The sequence below is a fragment of the Prinia subflava genome, chromosome 22 (assembly GCF_021018805.1).
Source record: "Prinia subflava isolate CZ2003 ecotype Zambia chromosome 22, Cam_Psub_1.2, whole genome shotgun sequence".
Lineage (NCBI taxonomy): Eukaryota > Metazoa > Chordata > Aves > Passeriformes > Cisticolidae > Prinia > Prinia subflava.
In genome coordinates this window covers 795,197-819,172 of record NC_086268.1, presented here as the reverse complement: position 1 = coordinate 819,172, position 23,976 = coordinate 795,197, and the positions used below count along the sequence as shown (strand labels likewise).

General features: G+C 63.6%; 5 protein-coding genes across 12 annotated transcripts in view; all 5 read left to right on the top strand.

Annotated features, from left to right (window-relative positions):
* Positions 1-11,105, top strand: part of SIK3 (SIK family kinase 3) — a 70,178-nt gene extending 59,073 nt beyond the window's left edge. For 4 of the 8 annotated variants that reach the window (XM_063417671.1, XM_063417667.1, XM_063417670.1 and 1 more), the window contains 11 exons: positions 140-290; positions 1,070-1,195; positions 1,507-1,592; positions 2,237-2,346; positions 2,962-3,322; positions 3,536-4,410; positions 5,498-5,578; positions 7,867-8,030; positions 8,759-8,891; positions 8,976-9,143; positions 9,466-11,105. In XM_063417671.1, the coding sequence (XP_063273741.1) occupies positions 140-290; positions 1,070-1,195; positions 1,507-1,592; positions 2,237-2,346; positions 2,962-3,322; positions 3,536-4,410; positions 5,498-5,578; positions 7,867-8,030; positions 8,759-8,891; positions 8,976-9,133 (2,245 nt within the window). In that variant the 3' untranslated portion in view covers positions 9,134-9,143; positions 9,466-11,105. The remainder of the gene's footprint in view (positions 1-139; positions 291-1,069; positions 1,196-1,506; positions 1,593-2,236; positions 2,347-2,961; positions 3,323-3,535; positions 4,411-5,497; positions 5,579-7,866; positions 8,031-8,758; positions 8,892-8,975; positions 9,144-9,465) is intronic. The other 4 variants (XM_063417672.1, XM_063417669.1, XM_063417668.1 and 1 more) reach the window with 2 other exon arrangements.
* A 935-nt stretch (positions 11,106-12,040) lies between these two features.
* APOA1 (apolipoprotein A1) lies at positions 12,041-13,740 on the top strand. Its single transcript, XM_063417685.1, has 4 exons — positions 12,041-12,180; positions 12,337-12,392; positions 12,686-12,839; positions 12,915-13,740. Exons 2-4 carry the CDS (start codon positions 12,350-12,352, stop codon positions 13,510-13,512), a joined length of 795 nt encoding a protein of 264 aa, XP_063273755.1. The 5' UTR covers positions 12,041-12,180; positions 12,337-12,349; the 3' UTR covers positions 13,513-13,740.
* A 2,075-nt stretch (positions 13,741-15,815) lies between these two features.
* Positions 15,816-17,376, top strand: APOA4 (apolipoprotein A4). The gene is made up of 3 exons (XM_063417681.1): positions 15,816-16,099; positions 16,222-16,348; positions 16,449-17,376. The coding sequence occupies exons 1-3, from the start codon at positions 16,051-16,053 to the stop codon at positions 17,374-17,376; spliced, it is 1,104 nt and encodes a 367-aa protein (XP_063273751.1). The 5' UTR covers positions 15,816-16,050.
* Positions 17,377-18,396: 1,020 nt separating this feature from the next.
* APOA5 (apolipoprotein A5) lies at positions 18,397-20,121 on the top strand. Its single transcript, XM_063417679.1, has 3 exons — positions 18,397-18,528; positions 18,748-18,960; positions 19,075-20,121. The coding sequence occupies exons 2-3, from the start codon at positions 18,755-18,757 to the stop codon at positions 20,057-20,059; spliced, it is 1,191 nt and encodes a 396-aa protein (XP_063273749.1). The 5' UTR covers positions 18,397-18,528; positions 18,748-18,754; the 3' UTR covers positions 20,060-20,121.
* Positions 20,122-20,137: 16 nt separating this feature from the next.
* ZPR1 (ZPR1 zinc finger) lies at positions 20,138-23,829 on the top strand. Its single transcript, XM_063417678.1, has 14 exons — positions 20,138-20,300; positions 20,740-20,901; positions 21,053-21,143; positions 21,222-21,292; positions 21,515-21,601; positions 21,677-21,799; positions 21,871-21,924; positions 22,011-22,077; positions 22,288-22,358; positions 22,588-22,677; positions 22,773-22,883; positions 22,988-23,074; positions 23,172-23,237; positions 23,467-23,829. The coding sequence occupies exons 1-14, from the start codon at positions 20,175-20,177 to the stop codon at positions 23,599-23,601; spliced, it is 1,341 nt and encodes a 446-aa protein (XP_063273748.1). The 5' UTR covers positions 20,138-20,174; the 3' UTR covers positions 23,602-23,829.
* Positions 23,830-23,976: the final 147 nt, after the last annotated feature.

The following is a 23,976-nucleotide window of genomic DNA, read 5'->3' as shown; positions in this document are numbered from 1 at the left end:
GGTTCAGATGTGCCCATTCTGATTGCCCAGTGTGGAGCATGCAGGCCGCAGGGAGGCTGGTGGAAATGGAATGTCTGTACTGGAGTTTGTGTTCTGGCTGGTGTCACGTCACTGACCCCCTTCCTTCCCCTGTGTTCAGTTCTATTTACAAGGACTCCAACACTCTGCACCTCCCCACCGAGCGCTTCTCCCCGGTGCGGCGCTTCTCCGACGGGGCTGCCAGCATCCAGGCTTTCAAAGCCCACCTGGAGAAGATGGGCAATAACAGCAGCATCAAACAGCTTCAGCAGGTGAGGGAGGGCTGGGGGTCCTCAAAGCAGCCTCCACGAGGATTTCTTACTGCCTCAGTCCTGCTGCTTCAGGAAGCAAAAGAGGAATCTTTACACGAAGGGCTGAGGGACACGGTTGGGACTTTGCAGCTGAGGGTTTGTTCTTGCCCTGTGTGGCTGCAGCAAACCCTGAGTGTCCTCTGGATGTATGAGCTGTTCACCTGCAGTTGGGCACCTGGGGGGATTCCTGTCCCCCTCTTTTCTGGGGAGAACCATCACGCTGTGCTACCCATGGGTGTCCTGCCTGTCCCTGCAGGGCCCCCCAGCACTGTCAGACTGCAGCTCCTGCTCTCCCACATTTCCTCTGGCAGCAGTTCTGGGGCTTCTCCAGGGTGTCCCAGGACAGGGCAGCTCCTACCACCAGGGTTTGGAGTGTATTGTGGGATATTCCCTACACAGGCACAGCTTGCCAGTGGCTGGAGCAGGATTTGGCCCCAGGACAGGCCTTTCCCCCTGCAGCATGGCACAAATGAGGTGCTCTCCTCACCTTGATGAGGAGCTTTCTTGTTTCCAGAGCTTGCTGCCTGCATTAAGGGAACACAGCGGTGCCAGCTCGGTGTCACATGCACCCGTTGCTTTCCTGGCTTTCTGCCATGTCCCTGCACACCTGATTCTGTCAGAGGGAATGGACTGGGCTTTTTTTGCCAGCTTTATCTCAGAGGGGTGGGCTGCAGAGCACGGCATTCCGCAGAGTGCTGTGCAGCAGAAGGTCACTTATGGGCGTGCTGGATTCCTTGCAGGAGTGTGAGCAGCTCCAGAAGATGTACGGTGGGCACATGGACGAGAGGACGCTGGAGAAGACGCAGCAGCAGCACATGTTGTACCAGCAGGAGCAGCACCATCAGATCCTTCATCAGCAGATTCAGGTAGTGCAGCCCGAGCCAGAGCTGCTGAAGGCTTAGCTCTGTTTTCCTGTGTTGCTGCAGACACAACTCGTGAGCAGGTCCCAGGGGGATTGAGGGAGGGGAGTTTCTGGGCTGCTGTAGCGGGAAGGCTGAAGGATTTCAGCAGAGATGTTTGCACAGCTGCTGTGGTAGCTGTGGCAGCCAGGGCTGCAGTCAGGCACTGACACTCGGTGAATCTGGATATGTCCTGCTTCACCCAGCAGTGTTTCTAAATTTACTGACTGAGACATTGACTGCAAACACTTCTTGTTTTCTTGTGGTGCTTGGTTCAGGACTGTATCCGGCCTCCCCAGCCATCTCCACCCTTGCAAGCTCCATGTGAAAACCAGCCAGCTCTGCTCACTCACCAGCTCCAGAGGTAAAGAAATGGCTTTAGGACAGCTCTGGGTTTTACTCTTGCTGAAGCCCAGGGATGAGCTGACACACTCAGGAGAGGCCAGGCTGAGTTGGAGGTTTATGGAGTCAGAATGACACAGCCAGTTGCCAGGTGAATGTACCTGGTCCTTTGAGCTGGATTCTGTCTGAAGGACTTCAGAATCAGAGAAATTGATTCAAAGGCACAGACCTGCTTTGAGTAGAGGATTGACAGTCCTGCCTTTCGAGTGGCTTGAAGCTGCCACTTCAGCAGCCAGGCTCTCTCGTGCATCCTTGGGTGTCTCACACCTTTCCAGGCCCTTGGTGAGCTCAGCCTCCTTGCCCTCAGCAGCCTGACTTGTAGGTGAGGCAGGCTGAGTAATGGGAAATGAGAGCAGGGTGTCTCACCAGGTGCAGTGAGTCAGGAGGTGAGCCTGCAGTGTCCTTGTCCCCAGGTTTCTGTGACTTGGACAAGTGAGGTGGCTCTCAGAAGAGAAGCCAAGCTGCAGAGACCTTGGGATCCCCAGCAAGGGCTTTATGGTGTTTATTTTGAACAAGACCCGGAGCGTTTGGCATCAGTTCTCACAGTTGAGACAGCATCTTGACAAGGAGCAGGCATGGTGAGAAGGTGCTTGTTTCCCTGCGTAGGTTACGGATCCAGCCATCCAGCCCGCCCCCGAACCACCCCAACAATCATCTCTTCAGGCAGCCCAACAGCAGCCCACCCCCCGTGAGCAGCAGCGTGCTCCAGCCCCATGGTAAGCAGTTCTGGGAGCTGGGCAGGGCCTTGTGACCCATCAAACCCTGAGGAAACAGCGTGGGGTTTGCCAGGGCTCCGTTCTCCCCGGGCCAGGCCCTGCACAGTTTGCTGATGATGTAAAAGATTCTCCATCTGGCAGCAAGGGCTGGTGTCACCGAGAGCTCGCGAGAGGCTGCCAGCTGGAATGTGCTGTTGGGTTCCTTGTCACAAGATCCTTACTTATCGCTCCCCGGATGGGGAGGAAGGGCTGATATGCTCAGGTTTATGCAAATCACTGTCAGCTCCAAATCACAGAAACAGCAGAGTTTCTGTTTTGGTGCAAGGGGCTCTGGCTGTGACCTTTGCACGCTGGCACAGCATGACAGAGCACCCATAAAGGCACGTACTGGGCTCCCAGCCTAGCCCAGAGTCACGGAATGAATCACAGCATCATAGCCTGGTTTGGGTCAGAAGGGACCTTAAAGGTCATCCCTTTCCAGCCCCTGCTACAGGCAGGGACACCTTTCACTAGACCGGGTTAATCCAAGCCCTGTCCATTGGGAAATGGAGCAGATCTCACGCCCAAGCCTGGCCCTGGGCTGGCAGGGGTGCTGAGGCTCTTTGTTCCTTGTAGGTGCTGCCTCCCAGTCCCAGTTCCAAGGGATGCCATCCCACAGCACCATCTTCCCGCAGTCGGGTAACTGCTCCCCTCCCCCGGCCATGGGGCTGACGTGCCTGGCCCTGCAGCAGCAGCAGTCGCAGCCCCAGCAGGTCACCATCCAAGTGCAGGAGCCCGGGGACATGGTGGGCAGCAGCCTCCTGCCCGGGGCCCCCGTGGGCGGGCAGGGCCTGGCGTCCCACGCGCGGGGGATGTCCCTGAGCCCCAGCGCCAGCCAGATGCAGATGCAGCACCGCGCCAGCCTGATGGCCTCCCTCAGCTACGGCCACCGGCAGCTGTCCAAGCAGCTCAGCGCCGACAGCGCCGAGTCGCACAGGTGAGCGCCCGGTGCAGGCAGCAGGAGTGGGAATCTGGCAGGAGATTGTCCCTGCCGGCCTGCCTTGTGCTTGCTCCCTCCCTGTCCCCGGGAAGGGCTCGGTGAGCCAGGCCAGGGCTGCTGTCCGTGTGCCTGGGGAGGCCCTCCGGCGCAGGAGCAGCTCCGGCTCCCGCTGAGCAGGGCGGTCACTTGTCCTTTCCCTTGTCCTTGCAGTCTGAACGTGAACAGGTATCCCCCTGCCAACTACGACCAGGTGCACTTACACCCCCACCTGTTCCCGGAGCAGCCCCGCGTTTCCCCCAGCAACTACAGCCCGCCGGGAGGGGTGGGGTTCCCTGCAGCCCAGCAGGCTCTGAAGGTCCCGCAGCTCGAGCAGTACCCCAGCTTCCCTCCGAACGCACATCAGCAGCAGCAGCACTACACGGCATCGGCACTACAGCAGGCACTGTTGTCCCCGACACCTCCCGACTACAGCCGACACCAGCAGGTACCGCACATCCTCCAGGGACTGCTTTCCCCCCGGCACTCGCTCACGGGGCACACGGACATGCGGCTGCCCCAGGCAGAATTTGCACAGCTCATCAAACGGCGGCAGCAGCAGCAGCAGCAGCAAGAATTCCAAGAGTTGTTCAGGCATATGAGTCAAGGGGATGCTGGGAGTATGGGCACCAGCATGGGACAGAACCTCTCGGAGCGCCAGTCGTTGTCTTTGCCTTATCAGAGTGCTGACACGTACCACCCCCAGAACAGCCCCCAACATCTCTTAAAAATCAGGGCGCAAGAATGTATCCAGCAGGTCCCTGCGTCCGTGCCACCGCCGCAGGGATACGGACACCAGCCAGCCCTGTTCCACTCGGAGAGCATGGAGGAGGACTGCGCCTGCGAGGGAAACAGGGACAGCTTTCCTGACAGTAAGAGCTCAAACACATTGACCAAAGGTTGCCACGAGACCCCTCTGCTTGTAAACGCAGGAGGGCACAGGGACCCCGAATCTTTGCTAGGAACTGCTAATCCCGCGCAGGAGCTGGGAACGCACCAGTACAGGCATCAGCCCACGCCTGGATTCAGGAATAAGGTGCCCAGCAGAGGTAAGGCTCCCTGCTGCCCTTGCAGGCCACGTGTCCATCCGTGCCAGCCACTCACCTTCCTGCCCAGGGCGCTGTCCCACCCGGCACACCAAGGGTTTCCTGACATACTTTGCATAGCACAGAATTTCCGAGATTCTTTCTGGCTTTTGTGGCCTGAAGTAAATTGCAGGCACAGCCTCTGTAATAAACAGGGTTGAATAAGGAAGGAGCCCGATGGGCTGCCTCCCTTGGGAATCTGACCTACTTCTGCAGGCAGGTAAAGACCAGGGCCCAGCCTGCTGCCATCTTTTCGGGGATGCTGTGTGGTGGCCACAGATTTATTCTTGTTGGTGGTGTTCCCCATCCCCTGTAAATATAGGACAGGAACAGCTCAGCTGCCAGCACACCCCAGCTGTAGCAGTGTAGACATTTATTCCTGCTCTTAAGCACAGACCCTCAAGTCCAGGCACCGCTGAAGCTCCCACAAACACACACAGTAACAGTGTTGCTCAGTGTCCTGTGGCTCCAGCAGCCTTGCAGCCTCTCTGATATTTTGGGAAGCAGCAGCAGCAGCAAGATCCTATCCCTGCTTGAACTGGGAAGGGTGGATTCTGGAGAGAGTGAGTTTTAACTTGCCATTAGGGTCTGAAGACCTTTCCTGCTCCTTGGAAGCAGCTGTGCCTTTGCTCCTCAGTGGCTGCTCTGGCAGCACTGGGCTGTCAGAGAATTCCTGCCTGAGCTGTAATTACAGGCTCCTCTGCAGGAAAAACACCCTCTGAGCCCCTTGCTAAGAGGGCTTTGAGGAGAGGCCGAGCAGGCAGATCAATATTCCCTGCAGGACTCGGGGTTCTGGGCTGGAGCCACCAGCTTGCCCTTGGCACTCAGGGCGCTATTGCAGAGGAGCTGTGTCCAGGGCATAGGAGGCCCAGCTTTGTTCAGGGACACAGCACAGTTTGTTGGGAAAGTACCAGGCTGGAATAGGCTGGCTCGGAGGGCTGAGTGGGGCTGCCAAGGCCTGACCCCCCAGAGCGTGGGCAGGGGGCAGGGACAAGGCTGGGCTGTGCTGAAATCCTCCTAAATCCTGAATTCCCAATGTGTTTGCTCTTAGAACTCCACTTCCCTGCTGTGCTCAGAGTGGAGGGAATCGCCCCAGGCTCAGTGGAGGTTGGAAGCTCCAGAGGGGCGTTTGGTATGGAATCATGAGTCTGAGTCTTCTCCCTGTAGCCCGTTAGATGGACAGTGAGGTTTGGTGGAGTCAGAAGCCAAATCTCAGCCCCCACACTGCTGGTGCAAGGACTGGTTACACAAAGGAGAAGGACTTTAGACTGCAAGGCCTTGTAAATGAGTAAAAGCAAATAAATGTTTACAAATAGGCTTGTGTAAAGCCCTTCTGACAGGGCTGTTTGTAGTAAACTATGTCCTAGGATGCAACTGCTTGTATCATTTTCCTTATGGCCTCCATAACCCACTTGGACTCAGGCCTGTGCCACTTCAGGTCCAGGCAGAGCCACCTCAGAGCGTCCCAGGTACCCTTACCTGCAGCAAATCCTGCACCCCTGGGCTTTCCCCTTTTTTACCTACACCAGATCCTACATTGCTCAGTTTCCCAGTACTGATCTACACCAAATCCCACATCCCTGGCTTTTCCCACTCTTTTCTTTAGACTGTGTGATGAGGGTGCAGTTTGAGGGGTATCTTCTCTCCCTGCCTCAGCTGCCCAGATGTGTTTTCCCTGGAGCAGGGTGTGACTCCCCAGTGCCTCGGGAGTGCCTGTGCTGATGCTGATCACAGAGCTCTGGATGTCTGTGGAGCATCTGCCAGGGATGGCAGGCGGGACCCTGAGAGCCAACCAGATCTGTCTGGGATGTGACTGAGCTGCCTGTGAGCAGCCCTGCTCCAGTTTGCTCCAACGTAGCCGTCCCGGGCTGGGAGCACTGCCCGTGGGAAACCTGCCTGGGCTCAGCGCAGAGGAGCCGAGCTGGCGGCAGCGCCGTGCCAGCGTCACATGCCACAGTGACACAAAGGATGTGGGGGTGAAAGGCTCTCCTCTGCAGGGCTGGAGGTGTGAATTCGGGGTGTCTGTCCCTTGGTCCAGAGCAGCATCCCCAGAGGTGCAGTGCTGGCGTTGGGGAGCAGCTGTTTTTCGGGTCCTGGCTCTTCCCTGCTCAGGGAACTCGTCACCCGCAGCGCAGGGACTGGGGCTGGGGCTGTTTGTGGAGCTGGAGCAGCAGGCTGCTGGCCCCAACCACTGTTCCCACAGTTGGAGCAGCATCCCAAGCAGTGTGTGGGTGGCACTGATCCGCTAACATCTGTTACCTCATGTTTTCCCTCTCTCTTTTCCGGGAAAGCTGACTGTTAACCGCACGTAACCCCACGGTTGTGCAAAGGCAGGAGGCTGCATCTGACTGCCCTGGGACAGGGCTCCAGCAGGAATGCCACATTCCCGGGGGAGGGAGGGCACGGGGAGGATGTGCTGGCTGTGCTGTCCGTGCTCACCTGCCTGCAAGCGGGGTGGGGGCCACATGGGATGGGGTCTCACTTGAATTCTGCTGAGCTTGTGGACAGATTTTGGGACTGCCCTGTGCAGGGCCAGGAGCTGGACTTGGATGATCCATGTGGGTCCGAGTGGGGATGTTGTAGGATTCTGTGAGCAGTTTTGTGGCAGTTGCAGAGCCAGCTGGGCCGTGCAGTGTCCCAGCACAGCAGGACATCCCTTCCTCTGGCCAAAGCCCTGGGAAGGCTCTGGCTTTGTGAGGGATGTACCTGCAGCTGCGTCACCTCAGGGCAGCTCCCCAGCGCTCGCAGCCACGGCGGGCTCAGCGAGCTCAGCCCGATGACAGGCTCCTCCAAGGCTCAGGACTTTATCCAAAACATCGTGTACTTGATGACGAGAGGCTTTGCCTGATAGGAATGTGGCCTTTGCCCTCAGTCACAAGAGCTCGCAGCGCAGATGGACTTTGCCAGGCAGAACTCTGGTGTGCTCCTGGAGACAGATTGTGGGAGGGCAGGGAGAAGTCATCTGATAAAAGTGAAGATCCTGGCCAGCTCTTCCAACAGGATTATGTTGCTTACAATTGCCAAGGGGCCCTGCTGGAACATCCCGTGTTGGAGGCTCCCCCAGCTCTTCTGTAACAATGTGGGCAGGCTGGGGGTCGATCTCAGGCTCGAGGGGAAGGCAGGAGTGGGAAAGGGTCCGGTTCCTGCCCCACTGCAGCTTTAGGCTGCTTTTGTAGACCTGCTGGAAGGCAGCTAGCATTGGGATATTTTGGGATATTAATGCTGGAGAGAGAAGCCTGTGTGAGTGCAAGTGAGGGCAGTTGTGCTGCACCACTCCAGCTGGAGCAGCCAGGGGTCCTGTCCTGGCTCTGCCAGCAAGGAGCGTTTGTGTGTGGCATCACACTTCAGTTCTGCAGTGGCACAGGAGCTGCAGGTTCCTTGTACTAACCTGTCCTTTTTCTGTCCTGTCTGCTTTTCAAGAGTCCATCGTAGGGAACTGCATGGACAGGAGCTCCCCCGGCCAAGCCATGCAGGTGCCTGACCACAACGGCCTGGGCTACCCCGTGCGCCCCTCGTCCAGCGAGCACCCGCGGCCCCGCACGCTGCAGAGACATCACACCATCCAGAACAGTGACGATGCCTACGTAGGTGCCTTTGCCTTCCAGGTCCCTCCTCTGGAGCAGCCTGGCCCGGCTGTGGCCACACAGGGCTCTGCAGACACCTCCAGCCCAGCTGTGGGTCCTGCAGTGCTGTGAAGGAGCTGGTCATGGTAGTCCAGACCTCAGTGCTCTGTGCCCTGTGGGGTTTGGGCTGCTGGGAACTGTCCTGCCCAAATCTTGATGTGTGCTTTGCCCCAGCTCCCTTCTGATGTAAGTGGGAATGTCAACTGCACTGGTTCAGAGGTGCCCAGGGACAGAATAAGGAGCAGTGGCCAGAAACTAAAACACAACAAGTTCTACCTCAACATGAGGAAGAACTTCTTTCCATGGAGGGTGGCAGAGCACTGGAAGCTACCCAGGGAGGGTCTGGAGTGTCCCTCTCTGGAGACATCCCAAAACCACCTAGATGTGTTTCTCTGTCACCTGCTCCAGGTGTCCCTGCCTTGGCAGGGGTTTGTGCTGGATGATATCCTGATCTCCTGTCCAGCCCCAGCCACGCTGTGATTCTGTTAGCTCAGAGGGATTTGGACCATTCAGTCCATCCTCCTGTTGAAGGGACAGCCTGCACCCAGGCTGTGCCTGCTGCCGTTCTTGTCTTCCCAAGCCCTTGCTGAAGGTTTGCAGAGGCTCCCTGGGCACCCTGTCCGTGGGCAGATGGGGAACAGCAGGGTCCTCTCCTGAGCTCCCCTGAGTGTGCCCTGCTGTCTGCACAGGTCCAGCTGGATAACTTGCCCGGCATGAGTCTGATGGCAGGGAAGGCGCTGAGCTCTGCTCGGATGTCGGACGCGGTGCTCAGCCAGTCGTCGCTGATGTCCAGCCAGCAGCTGCGCGACAGGGACGGCGAGGGTGAGCCCACGGGGCAGGGGCTGCAGGCAGCTCTGGGGGCCGGGTCACAGCCACAGGTGCCAAGTCCCCTCTTTGCCCTTACAGAGTGTGGGGAGAGTTTGGAAGGTCAGGAGCACGCAAACCTGGGGGACGGCAGCCAGCACCTCAACACCTCCTGCTACCCCTCGACGTGTATCACGGACGTCCTGCTGAGCTACAAGCACCCAGAGGTGCCCTTTGGGATGGAGCAGGCGGGGGTGTAACCAGGAGGGAGTGAGTATCCGTGTGTCCTTCTCTCGCCACACCTTGGGCTGCTCCACGGCCTCACTTCCGTGGGTCACCTTCCCTGCTCGTTGCTCCAGTGCTGGGGTTGGGATCACCCACCCGGAGCTCCTGTGCTGAAGCTGTTTGCTGTCCCCTCATTTGCCCAGGGACATCACCCCTCCTTTCAGGCTTGTGCTGCGCTCAGACCCCTCTGCATGGCAGGGTCTCTCTCCTGGGGCAGGGTCAGGAATGGTCTGGGAATGGTGGAGGGCTGTGGGAGGAGATGTGACATTCTGGTGTCCCCTAACATCTCTCTTTCTCTCTCTTGCAGGGTTTGTGTACAGCTTTGAAACGAAAAGGTCCATTTTAAACCAACAGTATCTAGCAGCATTGCGCCAAATTGCCGTAGTATTTCTGACTAACTGGAATACCATGGCCCCTTTCCTCATCCTCACTTCATCCAGTGTGTCGTTCCTTTGGGTTCTTTAATTTCTGCCACACTTGCCTGTGACTCCAGCTGCACCCAGAGCCCTGAGCCCGACACGGAGGATGGGCCTCGGCGCCGGGGCTGCTCTGGGGGCTGGCCCTGCCTGGGGCCCACGCCGGGCTGAGCCTCCCTGGAGCCTGCCCTGGGCAGGTCCGAGGGGGCTGGAGCCACTCCTGGATGGAGGCCCCGCTCTCCTTCCACTCTGTCCCCTGCACTGGGGGGCTCCGGGCCTGGCGGCGCTGCTGGGGGCCCTCCCACCCCGGTGCAATCCACTCTTGTCTCACCTCTGTCTGCTCTGTTCCCTCTCGTGTGTCGGGGGGCTGGCAGGGTCACCCCTGCCCTGCCCTCCTTCCCTTTTCTTTCCAAATCTGCCATGACTTGGGGTTTTTTCTTTTCCTGGCTAATGTAGGGCAGACGGATTTTTCTTTGTTTCCTTCGCTTTTCCTCCTGATCACGTAGGAATTGTTTTTTTGGTAAATGTTGTTTTATTATTATTGTTATTAATAAAAGGCAAAAGGAATTTCTGTTTGAGAGAAATTTTTAACTAGATTCTGTTCTATATGAATTGTGACTTGCACCTTTTGTTCAAAGTATTTTATTTCTTTTAATGACATTGTACTTGTGACTGGTTTTCTCTCGTGCCAGTGGCGACAGTGGTAATTCTCCTTATACAGTCGGGACGTGCAGAGGTCTCTTCTTTGTCCCTTTCCATCCTTTCCGTGGTGGATAGAGCGGGAGGGCCCCGCTGCTGGGGCTCAGGAGCACGTGGTGTCAGCCTTGCCTTTGGGACTTGACAAGCTCCAGCTCAGATCCTTCCTACTGACATTTTTTCTGGAATATTTTTTAAAACTAAAGGAAACATCGACCCAGCCCTCCTGACTTTGCACAGAAGGAAGTGTGAAACCAGCACGGCAGAGGTGACTTTGCTGTCCTTACCCCGTGCCTCTTCCCAGCCTCCCCTCCTCCGGGAGAGCACCGCTGACGGCTCCGCCATCCCGAAAATCAGAGAGGAGGGAAGCTCCAGCCCCTCACCCGGCGCCTGCGGGCTCGGGGAGCCCCGGATGGAGCGGGAAGGGTGGGAAACGCTGAAAGCCTTTTGCTCTGTCCCTTCGGTTCGTTTTCCTTTTGTTTACATGACACTGTATCCCGGGAGAGTCGCCGGCGCCCCCAGCAGCCGCCCCGCAGGGCCGCGTCACCGTGCCATCCGCAGTATCACACTTTTTTTATCATGGCTTTGTATTGTAGTAATCAATACGCGCAGTATATGTTGAATGTATATTAATATACTTTGCTATTATTTCTGTTTTTTGGAAATGTCAGAAGTATTTTTTTTTTCTTCCTCATTTATGTTGGACTAAAAACGAACAGGAAAAAAAAGAGTTTCCGTAAATCTTCAGTCCATTTTTTTGTGGGTCACTTGCAACTAGTCAATTAGTTGGACAGTGGGATCATAACAAATAAAACCATGATTATGATCTTCCCGAGCTCTTGTTTGCCTTGTTGCTCAATGCCAGAGTTCAGGGGGCGGCAGCTGCTGTGTCCCCGGTCCATCCCTGGGGCTGTCACTTGTCCCGGGCTCCAGCAGCCCCCCTGGCCGGCTTTCCCAAAGCCCCCCCAGCACTCGCAGCCCCCTGCAGCTGGAGCCTGGCAGAGCCCGACCCACCGTGCGGGTGTGGGGAGGGGCAGTGCTGCAGATCAGCTCCAGCATCTGCTGCAGCGGGGCCTTTCCAGCTGTGGGGAGCGTCTGGGAGGCGCAGGAGCTGTGCCTGCAGCACCCGTGTGATGCCCTTGAGGTGCCCAGCCTCTGTGGCAGCTCCCCCTGGCTCTGCCAGCCCTGCACACCCCCTGCAGCCCCCTCTGGGGACGTGGCCCCTCTGTCCCTGGCCCCTCTCTCCCCTTGCCAGGCCGGGCTCAGCCCCGTGTGTTTGATTCCTGTGCATCCCCGGGCTGGTGACAATGGGACAGGGAAGCACCTGGGGTTCCTCGGGCTGACAGGAGTTTTGGGGTGGCCATGCCGATGCTGGTGCCTGCCCTGAGCTGAGATTTGGCTTTGCCCGGGTCCCCAGTGAGGGCTGGCATGGGCAGGCAGGGCACGGCTCCTCTGAGCTGGGGACACAGCGGGAAAAGGGGGTGACGTGAGCGGCCCGGTGAAGGACGGGGCAGAGACCCGTGGCCGAGGCGAGGGGTCCGGGTACGGCAGGCCAAATCCCTGCGGGAATAAACCTTGTCCCCGGGCCGGCGGCCAATCCCTGGGGGCTGCGAGGGGCCCCGGCAAGGCCGCAGGGCCAGCGGGAATCTGGGTCACCGGGAGCGTAAACAGCTCCTTGGCCGGCGAGGCGCGTCCCGCGGGGAGCTCCTGTTTGCTCGCCGCCCCTGCCAAGCCCGCGCTCCTCGGCGATGCTGCGCGATCCTTGAACCCTGCGCGCCACATCGCCCGCCGGGAGCGCGGCCGGGGCCGCCGCGCTGGCTTATCTCCGCGGAACTGCCCCTCCGGCATAAATAGCGGCGGCGGAGCCCCGGCCGCTCAGAGCGGACGAGCAGCAGCGGTAGAGAGAGCTGGTAAGAGCCCGGGCTGCTCCGCAGGACCCGCAGGGACAGAGCGGTGCCCCTCGCCCGCCGCCCAGGCGGGGAGCCTGGAGCGGGCTGGGCGCTCAGCCCCGCCGGGGTTGCGTTTGCCGGGGCTCCCCGCGCCCAACTCTCTTGCTCTTCCCGCAGGTCCAGCGCGAAGATGAGAGCCGTGGTGTTGACCCTCGCCCTGCTCTGCCTGACGGGTGGGTCCGGACGGGGCTGCGGCGGCTGCGGATCCCCGCGGGATGGAGCGGGACGGGCGGGATGGAGCGGGACGGGCGGGATGGAGCGGGACAGGCGGGATGGACCGGCACGGGCGGGATGGAGCGGCTGAGCCCGACGCGGGCGCGGCTGGAAGCCGCCGGTTTCCGAAGCGCTTTGCAAGCCGGGCTGCAGCCAAGGGGCTCCCGGGTCCCCTCCCGAGCCGGGCAGGTCCCGGCAGGGCTGGAGCCGTCCCCGGGCGGCGTGTCCTGAACGCGCCCCGCTCTCTCCGCAGGCACCCAGGCTCGCTCCTTCTGGCAGCACGATGAGCCCCAGGCACCCCTGGATCGCCTCAAGGACATGCTCGATGTGTACCTGGAGACAGTGAAGGCCAGCGGCAAGGAAGCCATTTCCCAGTTCGAGGCCTCCGCCGTGGGCAAACAGCTGGAGTAAGTGGCAGATGTGTGGCGGGGGACTGGCGGGGGGCCCCGGGCAGGGCGTGTGACCTCCCTCCCTTCCCACAGCCTGAAGCTGGGCGAGAACCTCGACACGCTGGGCGCGGTCGCCGCCAAGATGAGAGAGGATATGGCCCCCTACTACAAAGAGGTGCGGGAGATGTGGCTGAAGGACACCGAGTCCCTGCGCCAGGAGCTGACCAAGGACCTGGAGGAGGTGAAGGAGAAGATCAAGCCCTTCCTGGACCAGTTCTCTGCCAAGTGGACGGAAGATCTGGAGCAGTACCGCCAGCGCCTGGCACCCCTCGCCCAGGAGCTGAAGGAGCTCAGCAAGCAGAAGGTGGAGCTGCTGCAGCAGAAGCTGACCCCGGTGGCCGAGGAGGCGCGGGACCGTCTGCGCGGGCACGTCGAGGAGCTGCGCAAGAACGTGGCCCCCTTCAGCGATGAGCTGCGGCAGAAACTGAGCCAGAAGCTGGAGGAGATCCGGGAGAAGGGCATCCCCCAGGCCGCTGAATACCAGGCCAAGGTGGTGGAGCAGCTCAGCAACCTGCGTGAGAAGATGTCGCCCCTGATGCAGGACCTCAAGGAGCGCCTCACGCCCTACGCCGAGAACCTCAAGGCCCGTTTCATCAGCTTGCTGGACGAACTCCAGAAGTCCGTGGCCTGAGCCGCCAGGGACTGACCCCAGCCCCGCCCCGCAGCCGCCCCGGGTGCTCCCTGCCCTGCCCCGGGCGCTTCTCCTCAGGGGGCTCTGGGGACAGGCTGCAGGAGCCCGGGCCAGCCCAGCCCTAGGGTGTCCTCCCCAGAGACCCCCTCCTCCCCTAGAATTCCCTCCCCAACCCGGCGCCGCTCCCAGCTTTGCCTCCCTTTTGACAAATAAACTTGACTTAAGTTATTGGAGCTCGCTCAGTCTTTGCAGTGGATGCTGGAGGGGGCGAGGGGTGCTCTGAGCTGGGGGTGCTGGGAGACCCAGAGGGAGTGGGGAGAACAGGGAGCTGGTGAGGGGTGCCCTGGGCTCGCCCAGCACTGAGTCCAGCTCTGCCCGGGGTTCAGCTGTGCTCAGCCCCACAGGGGGCTGCAGTGGGGTGGCACTGAATCTGCAGGGGCTTGTGTAAGCAGCGCCCGGCTCCAGCCACCCTGGGCACCCTGACACGGCCTCGTGTGCCTCAGTGCTGGTGTCTGCCCCAGCCCTCCCTCTCCCTGCTCGCGTTCCTCCTTGCCAGCCCCCAGTGATGCCACCACAGCGTTTGTGTCAGCCCCGCTTTATTGAGCACCACGACAGCGGTGGGAGCCGGGGGTCCCCAGCCCCAGCAGTTCCCGGGCGGCCCCCGGGGAGGTTACGCGGCCGGAGTTTTCTTCCAGAGCTCCGCCAGCTGCTCCTTGAGCCACGCCAGCCGCTGCCTCGCCAGCTCCGCGTTGTCCGACAGCCACTGCCTGCACGGAGAGGGAGGGGAGGGGAGGGCCGGGGGTCAGCGCGGGGCCCCGGCCGGGCTCCCCGCCGGCACCGGGGACAGGGACAGGGACAGGGACAGGGACAGGGACAGGGACAGGGCTGGCGGGGGTCGGGGCCACCTGGCCTGTTGTGCTGCCTCCGACTCCCGCATCCTGCCGAAGGCGTCCTTGGCCATGGCCGAGACTTTCTGGGCCAGCTCCTGCACCTTCTGCACCAGCACCTTCGGCTCGTCGGGCGCGTCGGCCCCTGCAAGCACAAACCCGGTGGGACTGGGGGCACGGGCCCCCGCGGCTGTGCCCCCCGTGTGTGCACCCCGTGTGCCCCCCGCACCCTGAGCCCCGACCCCCTCCTCCCGCCCAGCCCCCGGCCCTTACGTGCTCCCAGCGCCAGGACGGCCGTGCAGGCGAGCAGGAACAGCAGCGACGCCTTCATGGCTGGGGAGAGAGCAGAGCGCGGGGCAGGGGGGGGGACACGGCGGTCCCGACCCCGTCCCCTCCCAGCACGACCCTCACCACGGATGTCCCCGCTCACCTGTGCCGGGCCCTGTGATGCGGGGGCAGCCCCGGGCTCCCTCTTTATACCCTCCCCACGGCCGCCCCGGGGGATTCGTGCAAAGGTCAGGGCAGGGCGCGGGGGGGCTGCAGGGGGGCTGTGTCCAGCCAGGAGTTGGGAAATCCCGCGGGACGGAGCCTGCTGGGGCCCCGCGTGTCTGTGAGTGCGCTCACAGCCGTGCATACCCGGGCATACCCGGGCAGGGGACCGCGCCGGGCACACACGGCACAAGGGTGACATCCAGCGGCCCTGTCCCCGGGCACGACGCCCTCGGGCACCGCGAGGCTCCTCGGACCTTGCCACTGCCACTGCCACTGCCTGGCCGGTCCCTGTCCCTGCCTGCCGTGCCCTTTGCCCTCTGTGACACAGCGCCGCTGCTCCGCTGCCCTCGGGCAGGGCTGGGCTGGGCTGGGGGCTGCCCGGTGCCCAGGTGTGTGCCCAGAGCCCAATGCCCACGGCCAGGGACACGCACGGGCCCCAGCTCCACTCGCAGGCACCGTGTGGCTGCAGTGCCCTGCAGTGGCCTCTTCCTGTGCCAGGGCTTCCCCCAGGAGCCTGCACTGGGAAGTGACGATGCCATCCTGCCTGTGCACAGCCTCGTGTCCCCCAGCTCCAGCCAAGTGTCCCCTTGAGCCCGTGTCCTGCCCCGCTGCCCAGCCCAGGCACAGCACAGCCGGTGGCAGAGCTGGGAGGTCCCTGCAGTGTCCCCAGACCCCGTGCCCTGTCCCACTGCCACCATCCCACAACCACACACCCCAGGTTTGTGCTGCCAGCACTGACACTGTGCACCCACAGAGCAGTGAGGTGTCCCCTCAGCCCAGGGCCCCCCGGAGGGGCTCGGTGTGTCCTGTGTCCCCCCCATCCCCTGCCTGTCCCTGTCACCCCGCTGGGGGCTGCTGGGTGATGTCAGGGCTCTGGTGATGTCAGGCCTGGGCACACGTCAGGCACTTCCACGTTGTGAGCGTGCTAAAGTCCACGCCCTTGGTGTGTCACAGCCGCGTGGAAGGTGCAGCAGCGCTCGGGCCGCATAAATAGTGCTGGGAGCTGCAGGTACCGCAGCAGTGGCAGCACAGGTGAGCAGAGGCAGGGGCTGGAGGGAGCCACGGCCTCCACGGCTCTGGCAGGGGGCTGGGGGGCTGCTGGTCCCTGGGGCTTCCTTCACCTCTGCTCTGTGCTCCACAGGAGTCCCCAGTGCTCAGGATGGCGCCAAAGGCAGCCGCCCTTGTCCTGGTGCTCCTTGCGATTGCAGGTGAGGCGGCACGAGGGTCCCTGGTGCCGGCAGGGGGGTCCTGCCCCGGGGCACTGCTGGGGAATGGCGCTGACGTCCCTGGGGGAGTGGGACTGTGAGCGCTGACCCCGGCACCCCTGCAGGCTCACGGGCCGACGTGAACCCTGACGAGGTGGCCGGCGTGATCTGGAAGTACTTCACGGAGCTGGGCAGCAATGCCAAGGACACGGTGGACCAGCTGCAGCAGACCGAGATCAGCAAGCAGCTCAAGTGAGTGCCGGGGGGCTCAGGGGGGCTCAGGGGGGCTCAGGGGTGTCAGGCAGGCCTGGGGATTTGGGCACACGGGCCCTGACGTGTCCCCTCTCCCCAGCACCCTGCTGAGGAGCAACCTGCAGAGCTTCAGCGCCTACGCCGAGGACCTGCAGGAGCGGCTGGTGCCCTTCGCCACCGAGCTGCAGGCGCGGCTGGCGCAGGACTCGCAGCGCCTGAAGGAGCAGATCCAGCGCGAGCTGCAGGAGCTGCGGGACAAGCTGGCGCCCTTCGCCGACGAGGTGCACCAGCAGATCGGCACCAACATCCAGCAGCTGCAGGCCAAGATGAGCCCCTACGCCGAGGAGCTGCGGGAGCGGGTGGACCGCAGCGCCGGGGAGCTGCAGCGGGCGCTGGAGCCCTACGCGGCCGAGCTGCGGGAGCGCCTGCAGGACAACGCCCAGAGCGTGCAGGCCTCCCTCAGCCCCTACGCCGACCGGCTGCAGCAGCAGATCGACGGCGGCGTGGAGAGCCTGAAGGAGCGGCTGGCGCCCATGGCGGACGAGCTGAAGGCGCAGGTGGGGCAGAGCGTGGCCGAGCTGCGGCGCGGCCTCAGCCCCTACGCCCAGGAGGTGCAGGACGGCCTCAACCGGCAGCTGGAGAGCCTGACCGTGCAGATGGAGCGGGCGGCCGAGGAGCTGCGCGCCCGCCTGGCCGCCAGCTCCGAGGAGCTGCGCGCCCAGCTGAGCCCGCTGGCGCAGGAGCTGCGGGAGGCGGCGAGCGGGGACGCCGAGAGCCTGCGGCAGCGCCTGGCGCCGCTGGCCCAGCAGCTGGAGCAGCGAGTGGGGCAGACCCTGGACGCGTTCCGGCAGCAGGCGGCTCCCTTCGGGGAGACCTTCGGGAAGCAGCTGGTGCAGCGCCTGGAGGAGATGCGCGGCAAGCTGGACTCGGGCGCTGCCGGCGTCGAGGATCACCTGGAGCTGCTGGAGAAGGAGGTGCGGGAGAAGGTGGCGGCTTTCCTCAGCACCGTCCCACCCCCACAGAATTAAGCCACCCCGCCCGGCCGTCCGCACACATTCCAAGCATTCCTGGCCACTTCCAGTGGTAAAAATAAATCTCCTTGTGATGCACGTGCTGGTCCGTGTCCTTCCTTCCCGCAGCATCCCGCGGTTCTGCCCTGGGATGGGACACCTCAGCTGCTCTGAGGGGGGGCATCAGCCCGGATTTGGGTTGTGGGGCACCAGGGAGAGGGAGCAGAGGTGGGGGCAGGTGGGTGGGAGGTCTCTGGTGGCAGCCAGGTGAGCCCACGGGCCAGCACGGGGCCCTCGCTGTCACCTCATCCCCGCTCGGGGCAGCCGGGTGGCCACAGAGGGGCAGAGCCCGGGGGTGCGGCCAAACATCCCCACGGCGCTGGGGCAGCAGCGGGGGGGTGACAGACACCGCGTCCCCACGGCGCAGCGGGGCTCGGGCAGCGAGGGAGCTCCGCAGCTGAGGAGCGGGAACGGGATCGGGGCGCTCTGCGGGCAGATCCCGGGCTGGACGGGGCGAGGGGAAGCGCGGCCAGCGCTGCCTGGAGCGACCTCACGTGTGGGCCCAGGCGAGGGAGCCGCGCGGACTTTGGTGTCGGAGCGGCGCTGGCGGCTGCTCGGCCTTTCACCCCGGCAGCGCCGGACTTCGCTCCCCACCCCGGAGCACCCGGGTTTATTCCCGGTAGAACCCAGCGTGCAAAGGGAAGGATTCGAGCACGGCGGGAGCGCAGCCACAGGGGGAGGTCGCTCCCGAGCCGCGCATCCCGGCCCGCCCCGCACGGCCGGAGCCGGGCTCGCCCTCCCGCACCCATCCCCGGCTCCGGGCTCCCTTTTCGTCCCGCCCGGAGCTGCAGCCATGTCCCTGTCCCCATCCCGCCCCGGGTGCCCCAGCCCCACCCAGCCTTCCCTCCGGGATGCAGAGAGCGGCGGCGGGGCAGGGCCAGCCCCGTCCCCCGGGCCCGGGGGGCAGCGGGCGCTCAGGTGTCCGGCCCCCAGGTCACCTCCCCGGAACGTGCTCGGACCTCCACGTTGTGTTTACACGGAGTGAGGTCCAAAAAGCCTTCCCGCAGCACAGCCGCCTTATCGCCCGCTCCTCGGCCGCCCCCCGAGCCCATATAAGGGCGGCCGCCGGCGCCTCCGGGCGGGAGGGACGCGGGAGGCGACCCGAGGCAGGTGAGGGGCTGGGCGTGACTCCGGGTGCACAACAGCGGGGTGCGGGGGGCCCGAGGCGCTCCGGGGACCCCCGGGTGTTATTAGGGGTGTTTTTAGGGGAGCTCCGGCTGCCAACGCGGCCCCAGGAGCGAGGTCCTCGCCGGGAGCAGCGAGGGGGCGCGCAGCAGAGGCACCGCCTCCCCGGGGACACCCGGACGCTCCTGTCCGCTCTCTCCGCAGCCGGACCATGCTGCTGGAGGCTGCGCTGCTCCTCTCCCTGCTGGCCAGCCCGGGGGGCTGCGGGCCCGGGGGCTCCGGGGCACAAGCCCCGCTCCCGCCCGCAGCGGCCCCGGCCAAGGCGGCGCAGAGCGGCCTCTGGGAGTACGTGAGCCAGCTGACGGGGGACAAGGACAGCCTGGAGCGCGGCCAGAGCAAGCTGGGCACCGACACGAGGTGAGTGCGGCGCCCCGGGGTGCTCAGGAGCACAGCCGAGCCCTGCCCTCCCCTCCCGGCGGGGCTGGCACGGAGGGGCCGCGGTCACTCGGGTGCCGGTGCCTGTCCCTGCAGGAGCCCCAAGGAAAGCGTTCAGGACGGGCTCGGCTACATGGGGCACTTCCTGGAGAAGCTGTCGCCCCTGCAGAGCGCCCCGCGGCCGCGGCTCTACGGGGACTCGGCCGGGCTGCGCAGGGCCATCCGCAGGGAGCTCGACAGCCTCCGGGGGAAGCTGTCCCCGTACGTGGACGAGGCGCACCAGCAGGTGGGAAAGCACCTGGACGAGCTCCGCACGCAGCTGCGGCCGCTCACGGAGGAGCTGCTGGACCAGGTGTCGCTGCGGGCCCGGGAGCTGCGGCGGCGCCTGGTGCCCAGCCGGGAGGTGGCGGCGCAGCTCCTGGACGGCGCCGGCGAACTGCAGCGCTTCATGGGCCACTACAGCGACAAGATCGCCTTGCACACGGAGCAGGTGAAGGACATCCTGCAGCCGTACGCCGAGCGGCTGCTGACCGAGCTCCGCCGCAACGTGGACGAGCTGCACCGCGGCGTGGCCCCGCACGCCCGCGCCAGCCCCGAGCAGCTCCAGCGCCACGTGCAGGAGCTGTCGGCCAGGCTGGCCCGCAACGCGCGGGACCTGCACCAGCGCATCCAGGGGAACCTGGAGCAGCTGCGGGCCAAGCTGAGCCGGTTCCCCGGCAGCCCCGCCGCGGCCGCGGGGCTCTCCCGGGAGGCGCTGGCCAGGGAGGTGCAGCGGCGCGTGGAGGAGTTCCGGCGGGACACGCACGCACAGATCCAGGCCTTCACCCGGGCGCTGGACCAGGAGACGGAGGAGATGCGGCTGAAGCTCAGCGCCCGCCCGGACCCGCCCGAGGAGCCGCTGGACGCGCCCCCGCCGCCCCTGGAGGACCTGCGCGCCCGGCTGGACGCGCTGTGGCGGGACCTGGCGCTGAGCCTGAGCGAGCGGGGCGAGGAGGACCCCGGGGAGGGCCCGGGGGAGGCGCGGGAGGGCCCCGGGGAGGGCCCGGGCGGGGCGGCGGGGCCGGGGCGGCTCCGGGGCTGAACGCGAATAAAGGCGCCGCCATGTTCCCTGTCACGTGATTCGCGTCACGTGACCCCGCCCGAGCCGCGTGACTCTTGCGTCATCGCCGCGCGCCGCCGCGGGCCGCGCCGCCATCATGTCGGCGCTGGGGGCCATGGAGGCGGCGGCGCCCGCGGGGTCTCTGTTCCGGCCCCTCAGCGCCGAGGACGGCGAGCAGCAGCCGGCAGAGATCGAGTCCCTGTGCATGAATTGCTTCCGCAACGTGAGGGGCCCGGGGGGCCGGGCGGCAGCGGCCTGCGGGGCCGGGGGGAGAGCGGGACAGGAGTGTGCGGGGGTCGGGGAGGGGGCCGGGGGTCTGTGGGGGCCAGGGAGGCGCGTAGGAGTCTGTGAGGGTGAGGGAGGGGCTGCAGTGGCCTGCAGGGACCAGGGCTCTCCAGTGGTCGTGGGGAGGAGCGGGCAGGGGTCGAGCAGGGGTGTTACAGAGCTCTGGGGGCAATGGGGGGCAGGAGCGAGGAAGGAGCTGCCGGGGGTACAGCTGGTCTCGGGGTAGGGGGCACTGGTGGGGTTGGGGGCGCGTTTCCAGGAGCTCTGGGGGACAGGCGGGCTTGGGGCAGGGACCTGCCCGTGCCGGGAGGGGCTGTCAGGGCCCTGCGCCACCGCCCCCAGGGCTCGGCTTCCCACGAGGCCCCTCGCTGCCGCAGGGCGTGACGCGGCTCCTGCTCACCAGGATCCCCTTCTTCAAAGAGATCATCGTCAGCTCCTTCTCCTGCGACAGCTGCTGCTGGTCCAACACGGAGATCCAGTCAGCGGGCAGGATCCAGGAGCAGGGCGTGCGCTACACCCTGGCCGTCACCTCCCGCCAGGTGGGCAGTGCCTCCCTGCTCTGCTTCCTGCCCAAATGTGCACATTCCTAAAGGAGAGGGGGCTGGGGCCAGCACCTCCCTGTGACCCCGGTGTGTGGGAGCCCCTGGATCTCCCGGGGGTGCTCAGGCTGCTCCCTGGCTGTGTGTGCAGGACATGAACAGGGAGGTGGTGAAGACCGACTGTGCCTCGGCTCGAATTCCAGAGCTGGACTTTGAGATCCCTGCCTTCAGCCAGAAGGGAGGTGGGTACATGGGAGCAGTTCCTGGGGGCACTCCTGGGGTGTGTTAACGGTGCCTTCATCTCTTTGTCCCTTCCCAAGTGCTCACCACCATCGAGGGGATCATTGACAGAGCTGTGGCAGGCCTGGAGCAGGACCAGCCCGCCCGCAGGGTAAGGGGCTGGAAGGGGAAGCTCTTTAAGGATGGAAAATGCTTGGGATGTCCATCCCCTGCCCGGTGGTGCCACTCTGGGCTGCTGGGGAGAGCACTGGGGCTGTGCTTTGTGCCATGGTCCTCTTTGTCAGCACCTCTGGACTGCCTCTGCAGCAGCTGAATCCTATCTTGGGGGTCTTTTCCATTTTAAAGGATTCTGTGATTCCTTGTCCTCTTCCAGGTGACAGACAAAGAGGTGGCAAGGAAAATAGACGAGTTCATCGGTAAACTGAGGCAGCTGAAGGAAGTCCATTCCCCCTTCACCTTTGTGAGTGCTCCCAGAAGGGCGGCCCCGGGTGGGTGAGGGGGGCAGGACGGCCCCCTCAGCCCCCTTGTCCTGCAGATCCTGGATGATCCCTCTGGGAACAGCTTTGTGGAGAACCCGCACGCGCCGCAGAGGGACGAGGCCCTGGCGGTCACTCACTACAGGAGGAGCCCCCAGCAGTGTGCCCTGCTGGGACTGGAGGTGACTGGCTCAGCCCCTGGCTCCCTGGGACACCCCAGAGCAGGGCACAGGAGCTCACACTTCCCTTGCAGGGGGAGGAGGTGGATGCGAAGCCACCGGACGCTGCCGAGGACCTGAGGGACGAGGTGGGTGGTGCTGCAGAGCTGAGGGAGCCTCAGGACAGCTGCCTTGGGCTGCCTGGGCCATTCTGGCTGCCCTTTCCCTCCCCCAGGTGCTGCAGTTCAACACCAACTGCCCCGAGTGCAACGCCCCGGCCAGCACCAACATGAAGTTAGTGCGTATCCTTCGAGGGCACGGGCTGGGGCCTGCACTGGGGTGAGGGCACTGCATGGCCCTGGGCTCTCCCTGCCACACCACAGGCCTCAATCAGCTCTCTCAGGCAGTGCCTGTTGGGGTGCAGAGCTGTCTCAGGGCTGCTCACAACTCCCAGTGGGGTCCTGCCATCCCTCAGCTGCTGCTTTGGTGTTTCCCTTGACTCCCTGCTCCAGAAATCCCTCACTTTAAGGAAGTGATTATCATGGCCACCAACTGCGACTCCTGTGGGCACAGGACCAATGAGGTGAGCTGGGAGGAGGGAGTGCTGTTCTGTGCCTTTGTCCCTGAGCTCTGCTTCCCAGCAGGGCTCTTGGGAGGGAAACTGGACTGGGGGCATAGTCAGGAGTGCTTTATGCTGGGTGCTGAGGCCACTGTCCCGGGTTTGGAGTGGCCTCTGGGCTGCTGGGATCCTGTTAAAGCCTGGGGGCGTGACGTGGGTGTGAATTTCGGAGCTCACTACCGGGTGTTCCCAGGTGAAGTCTGGAGGAGCCATCGAACCGCAAGGCACCAGGATCACCCTCCGGATTACGGACCCTTCCGACATGACCAGGGACATCCTGAAGGTGCCCTGGGGGCCTGCCCTGTCCTCCTGTGCCGTGTGGGGGTCTGGGGAGCCCAGCCCCTGCTCCGGGGGCTCACGGGGCGCTCCCCTTTGCAGTCAGAGACGTGCAGTGTGGAGATCCCCGAGCTGGAGTTCGAGCTGGGCATGGGAGCGCTGGGGGGGAAGTTCACCACGCTGGAGGGGCTGCTGAAGGACATCCGGGACCTGGTGAGCAATCCTGGCCCAGCCAGGGGGCTCAGGCGCTCCCTGCCCCTCTCAGGGCTGGCTCGGGGGGCCTGGCTGCCTTACAGCTGCCTCACCTGCCCTTGCAGGTGGAGAAGAATCCCTTCACTCTGGGGGACAGCTCCACACCCAGCAGGACAGGGAAGCTGCAGGAGTTCATTGGGAAGCTGCAGGACGTGAGTTTACTCTGGATTTTCCGTGCTCTGCACGAGTGCCAGAAGTGCTGAAGGATTAAGAAGAGCCTTAATGGCTGGATGTGCTCTGTTCCTGCAGATCATAGAGGGGAAGGCCCAGGCTCACTTCATCATGGATGACCCTGCAGGCAACAGTTACCTTCAGGTACAGCCCGGGCCCCTCGGGGCGGGCTCCCTGAGCCATTGGGGGGGTTTAATTCCCTGCAGGAATTAAATGGGAGTGGGGTTCCCATGGGAGCTCTGGGCATGAACAGTTGCTGAAACCCTGCTGGCTTTGGGGGTGCTTGGCTGGAACGCTGCCCAGGGCTCACAGCCTGTGCTGGTGCCCGAGCTTTGGGCAGAGGGGAGTGCAGGAGCTTTCCCTGTCCCCACAGAACGTGTACGCCCCCGAAGAGGACCCGGAGCTGAGCGTGCAGCGCTACGAGCGCACCTTTGAGCAGAACGAGGAGCTGGGCCTGAACGACATGAGAACAGAGGGCTACGAGGCAGAGGCGGCCCCGGGCCGGTAGCGAGGGCCACCCCAGCCCTCCCACCCCCCTTCCCAGCTGCTCCAGGGACCAGGACTTGTGTGGGGCCAGCACTCTCCTCCCCTTCCTGGGGCCAGGGGAGCTGTTCCAGCCCGAAGGCAGCGGGGCTGGGCCTGGGGGCCTCCCCACGGGAGCTGCTGTGTGAGGTGCTGATGTGTTGGGGCAGGGGGCGGCAGTGGAGGCGACTCCCCAATAAAGCTGATTGATAAAGCTGATTGATAAAGCTGATTGATAAAGCTGATTGATAAAGTTGATTGATTCGTGCTGCTTCATTCATAACCTCGGCCGCCGCCTGGCCCCGCCCACAGCCCCGCCCTCCGCTCCTTTTATGGCATTGGCGGCCGCTTGGCCACGCCC

What these genes read in the sequence shown, in the direction of transcription:
- APOA1 (XM_063417685.1), top strand. Translation starts at nt 12,350, where the DNA reads ATGAGAGCCGTGGTGTTGACCCTCGCCCTGCTCTGCCTGACGG. An exon ending in CGCCCTGCTCTGCCTGACGG is followed by an intron (nt 12,393 to 12,685) that starts GTGGGTCCGGAC and finishes CTCTCTCCGCAG; the next exon opens with GCACCCAGGCTCGCTCCTTC. An exon ending in GCCGTGGGCAAACAGCTGGA is followed by an intron (nt 12,840 to 12,914) that starts GTAAGTGGCAGA and finishes CCCTTCCCACAG; the next exon opens with CCTGAAGCTGGGCGAGAACC.
- APOA5 (XM_063417679.1), top strand. Translation starts at nt 18,755, where the DNA reads ATGCTGCTGGAGGCTGCGCTGCTCCTCTCCCTGCTGGCCAGCCCGGGG. An exon ending in AAGCTGGGCACCGACACGAG is followed by an intron (nt 18,961 to 19,074) that starts GTGAGTGCGGCG and finishes CTGTCCCTGCAG; the next exon opens with GAGCCCCAAGGAAAGCGTTC.
- ZPR1 (XM_063417678.1), top strand. Translation starts at nt 20,175, where the DNA reads ATGTCGGCGCTGGGGGCCATGGAGGCGGCGGCGCCCGCGGGGTCTCTG. An exon ending in CCGAGGACCTGAGGGACGAG is followed by an intron (nt 21,925 to 22,010) that starts GTGGGTGGTGCT and finishes TCCCTCCCCCAG; the next exon opens with GTGCTGCAGTTCAACACCAA. An exon ending in TGAAGGACATCCGGGACCTG is followed by an intron (nt 22,884 to 22,987) that starts GTGAGCAATCCT and finishes CTGCCCTTGCAG; the next exon opens with GTGGAGAAGAATCCCTTCAC.
- APOA4 (XM_063417681.1), top strand. Translation starts at nt 16,051, where the DNA reads ATGGCGCCAAAGGCAGCCGCCCTTGTCCTGGTGCTCCTTGCGATTGCA. An exon ending in GGTGCTCCTTGCGATTGCAG is followed by an intron (nt 16,100 to 16,221) that starts GTGAGGCGGCAC and finishes GCACCCCTGCAG; the next exon opens with GCTCACGGGCCGACGTGAAC. An exon ending in GAGATCAGCAAGCAGCTCAA is followed by an intron (nt 16,349 to 16,448) that starts GTGAGTGCCGGG and finishes CCCTCTCCCCAG; the next exon opens with CACCCTGCTGAGGAGCAACC.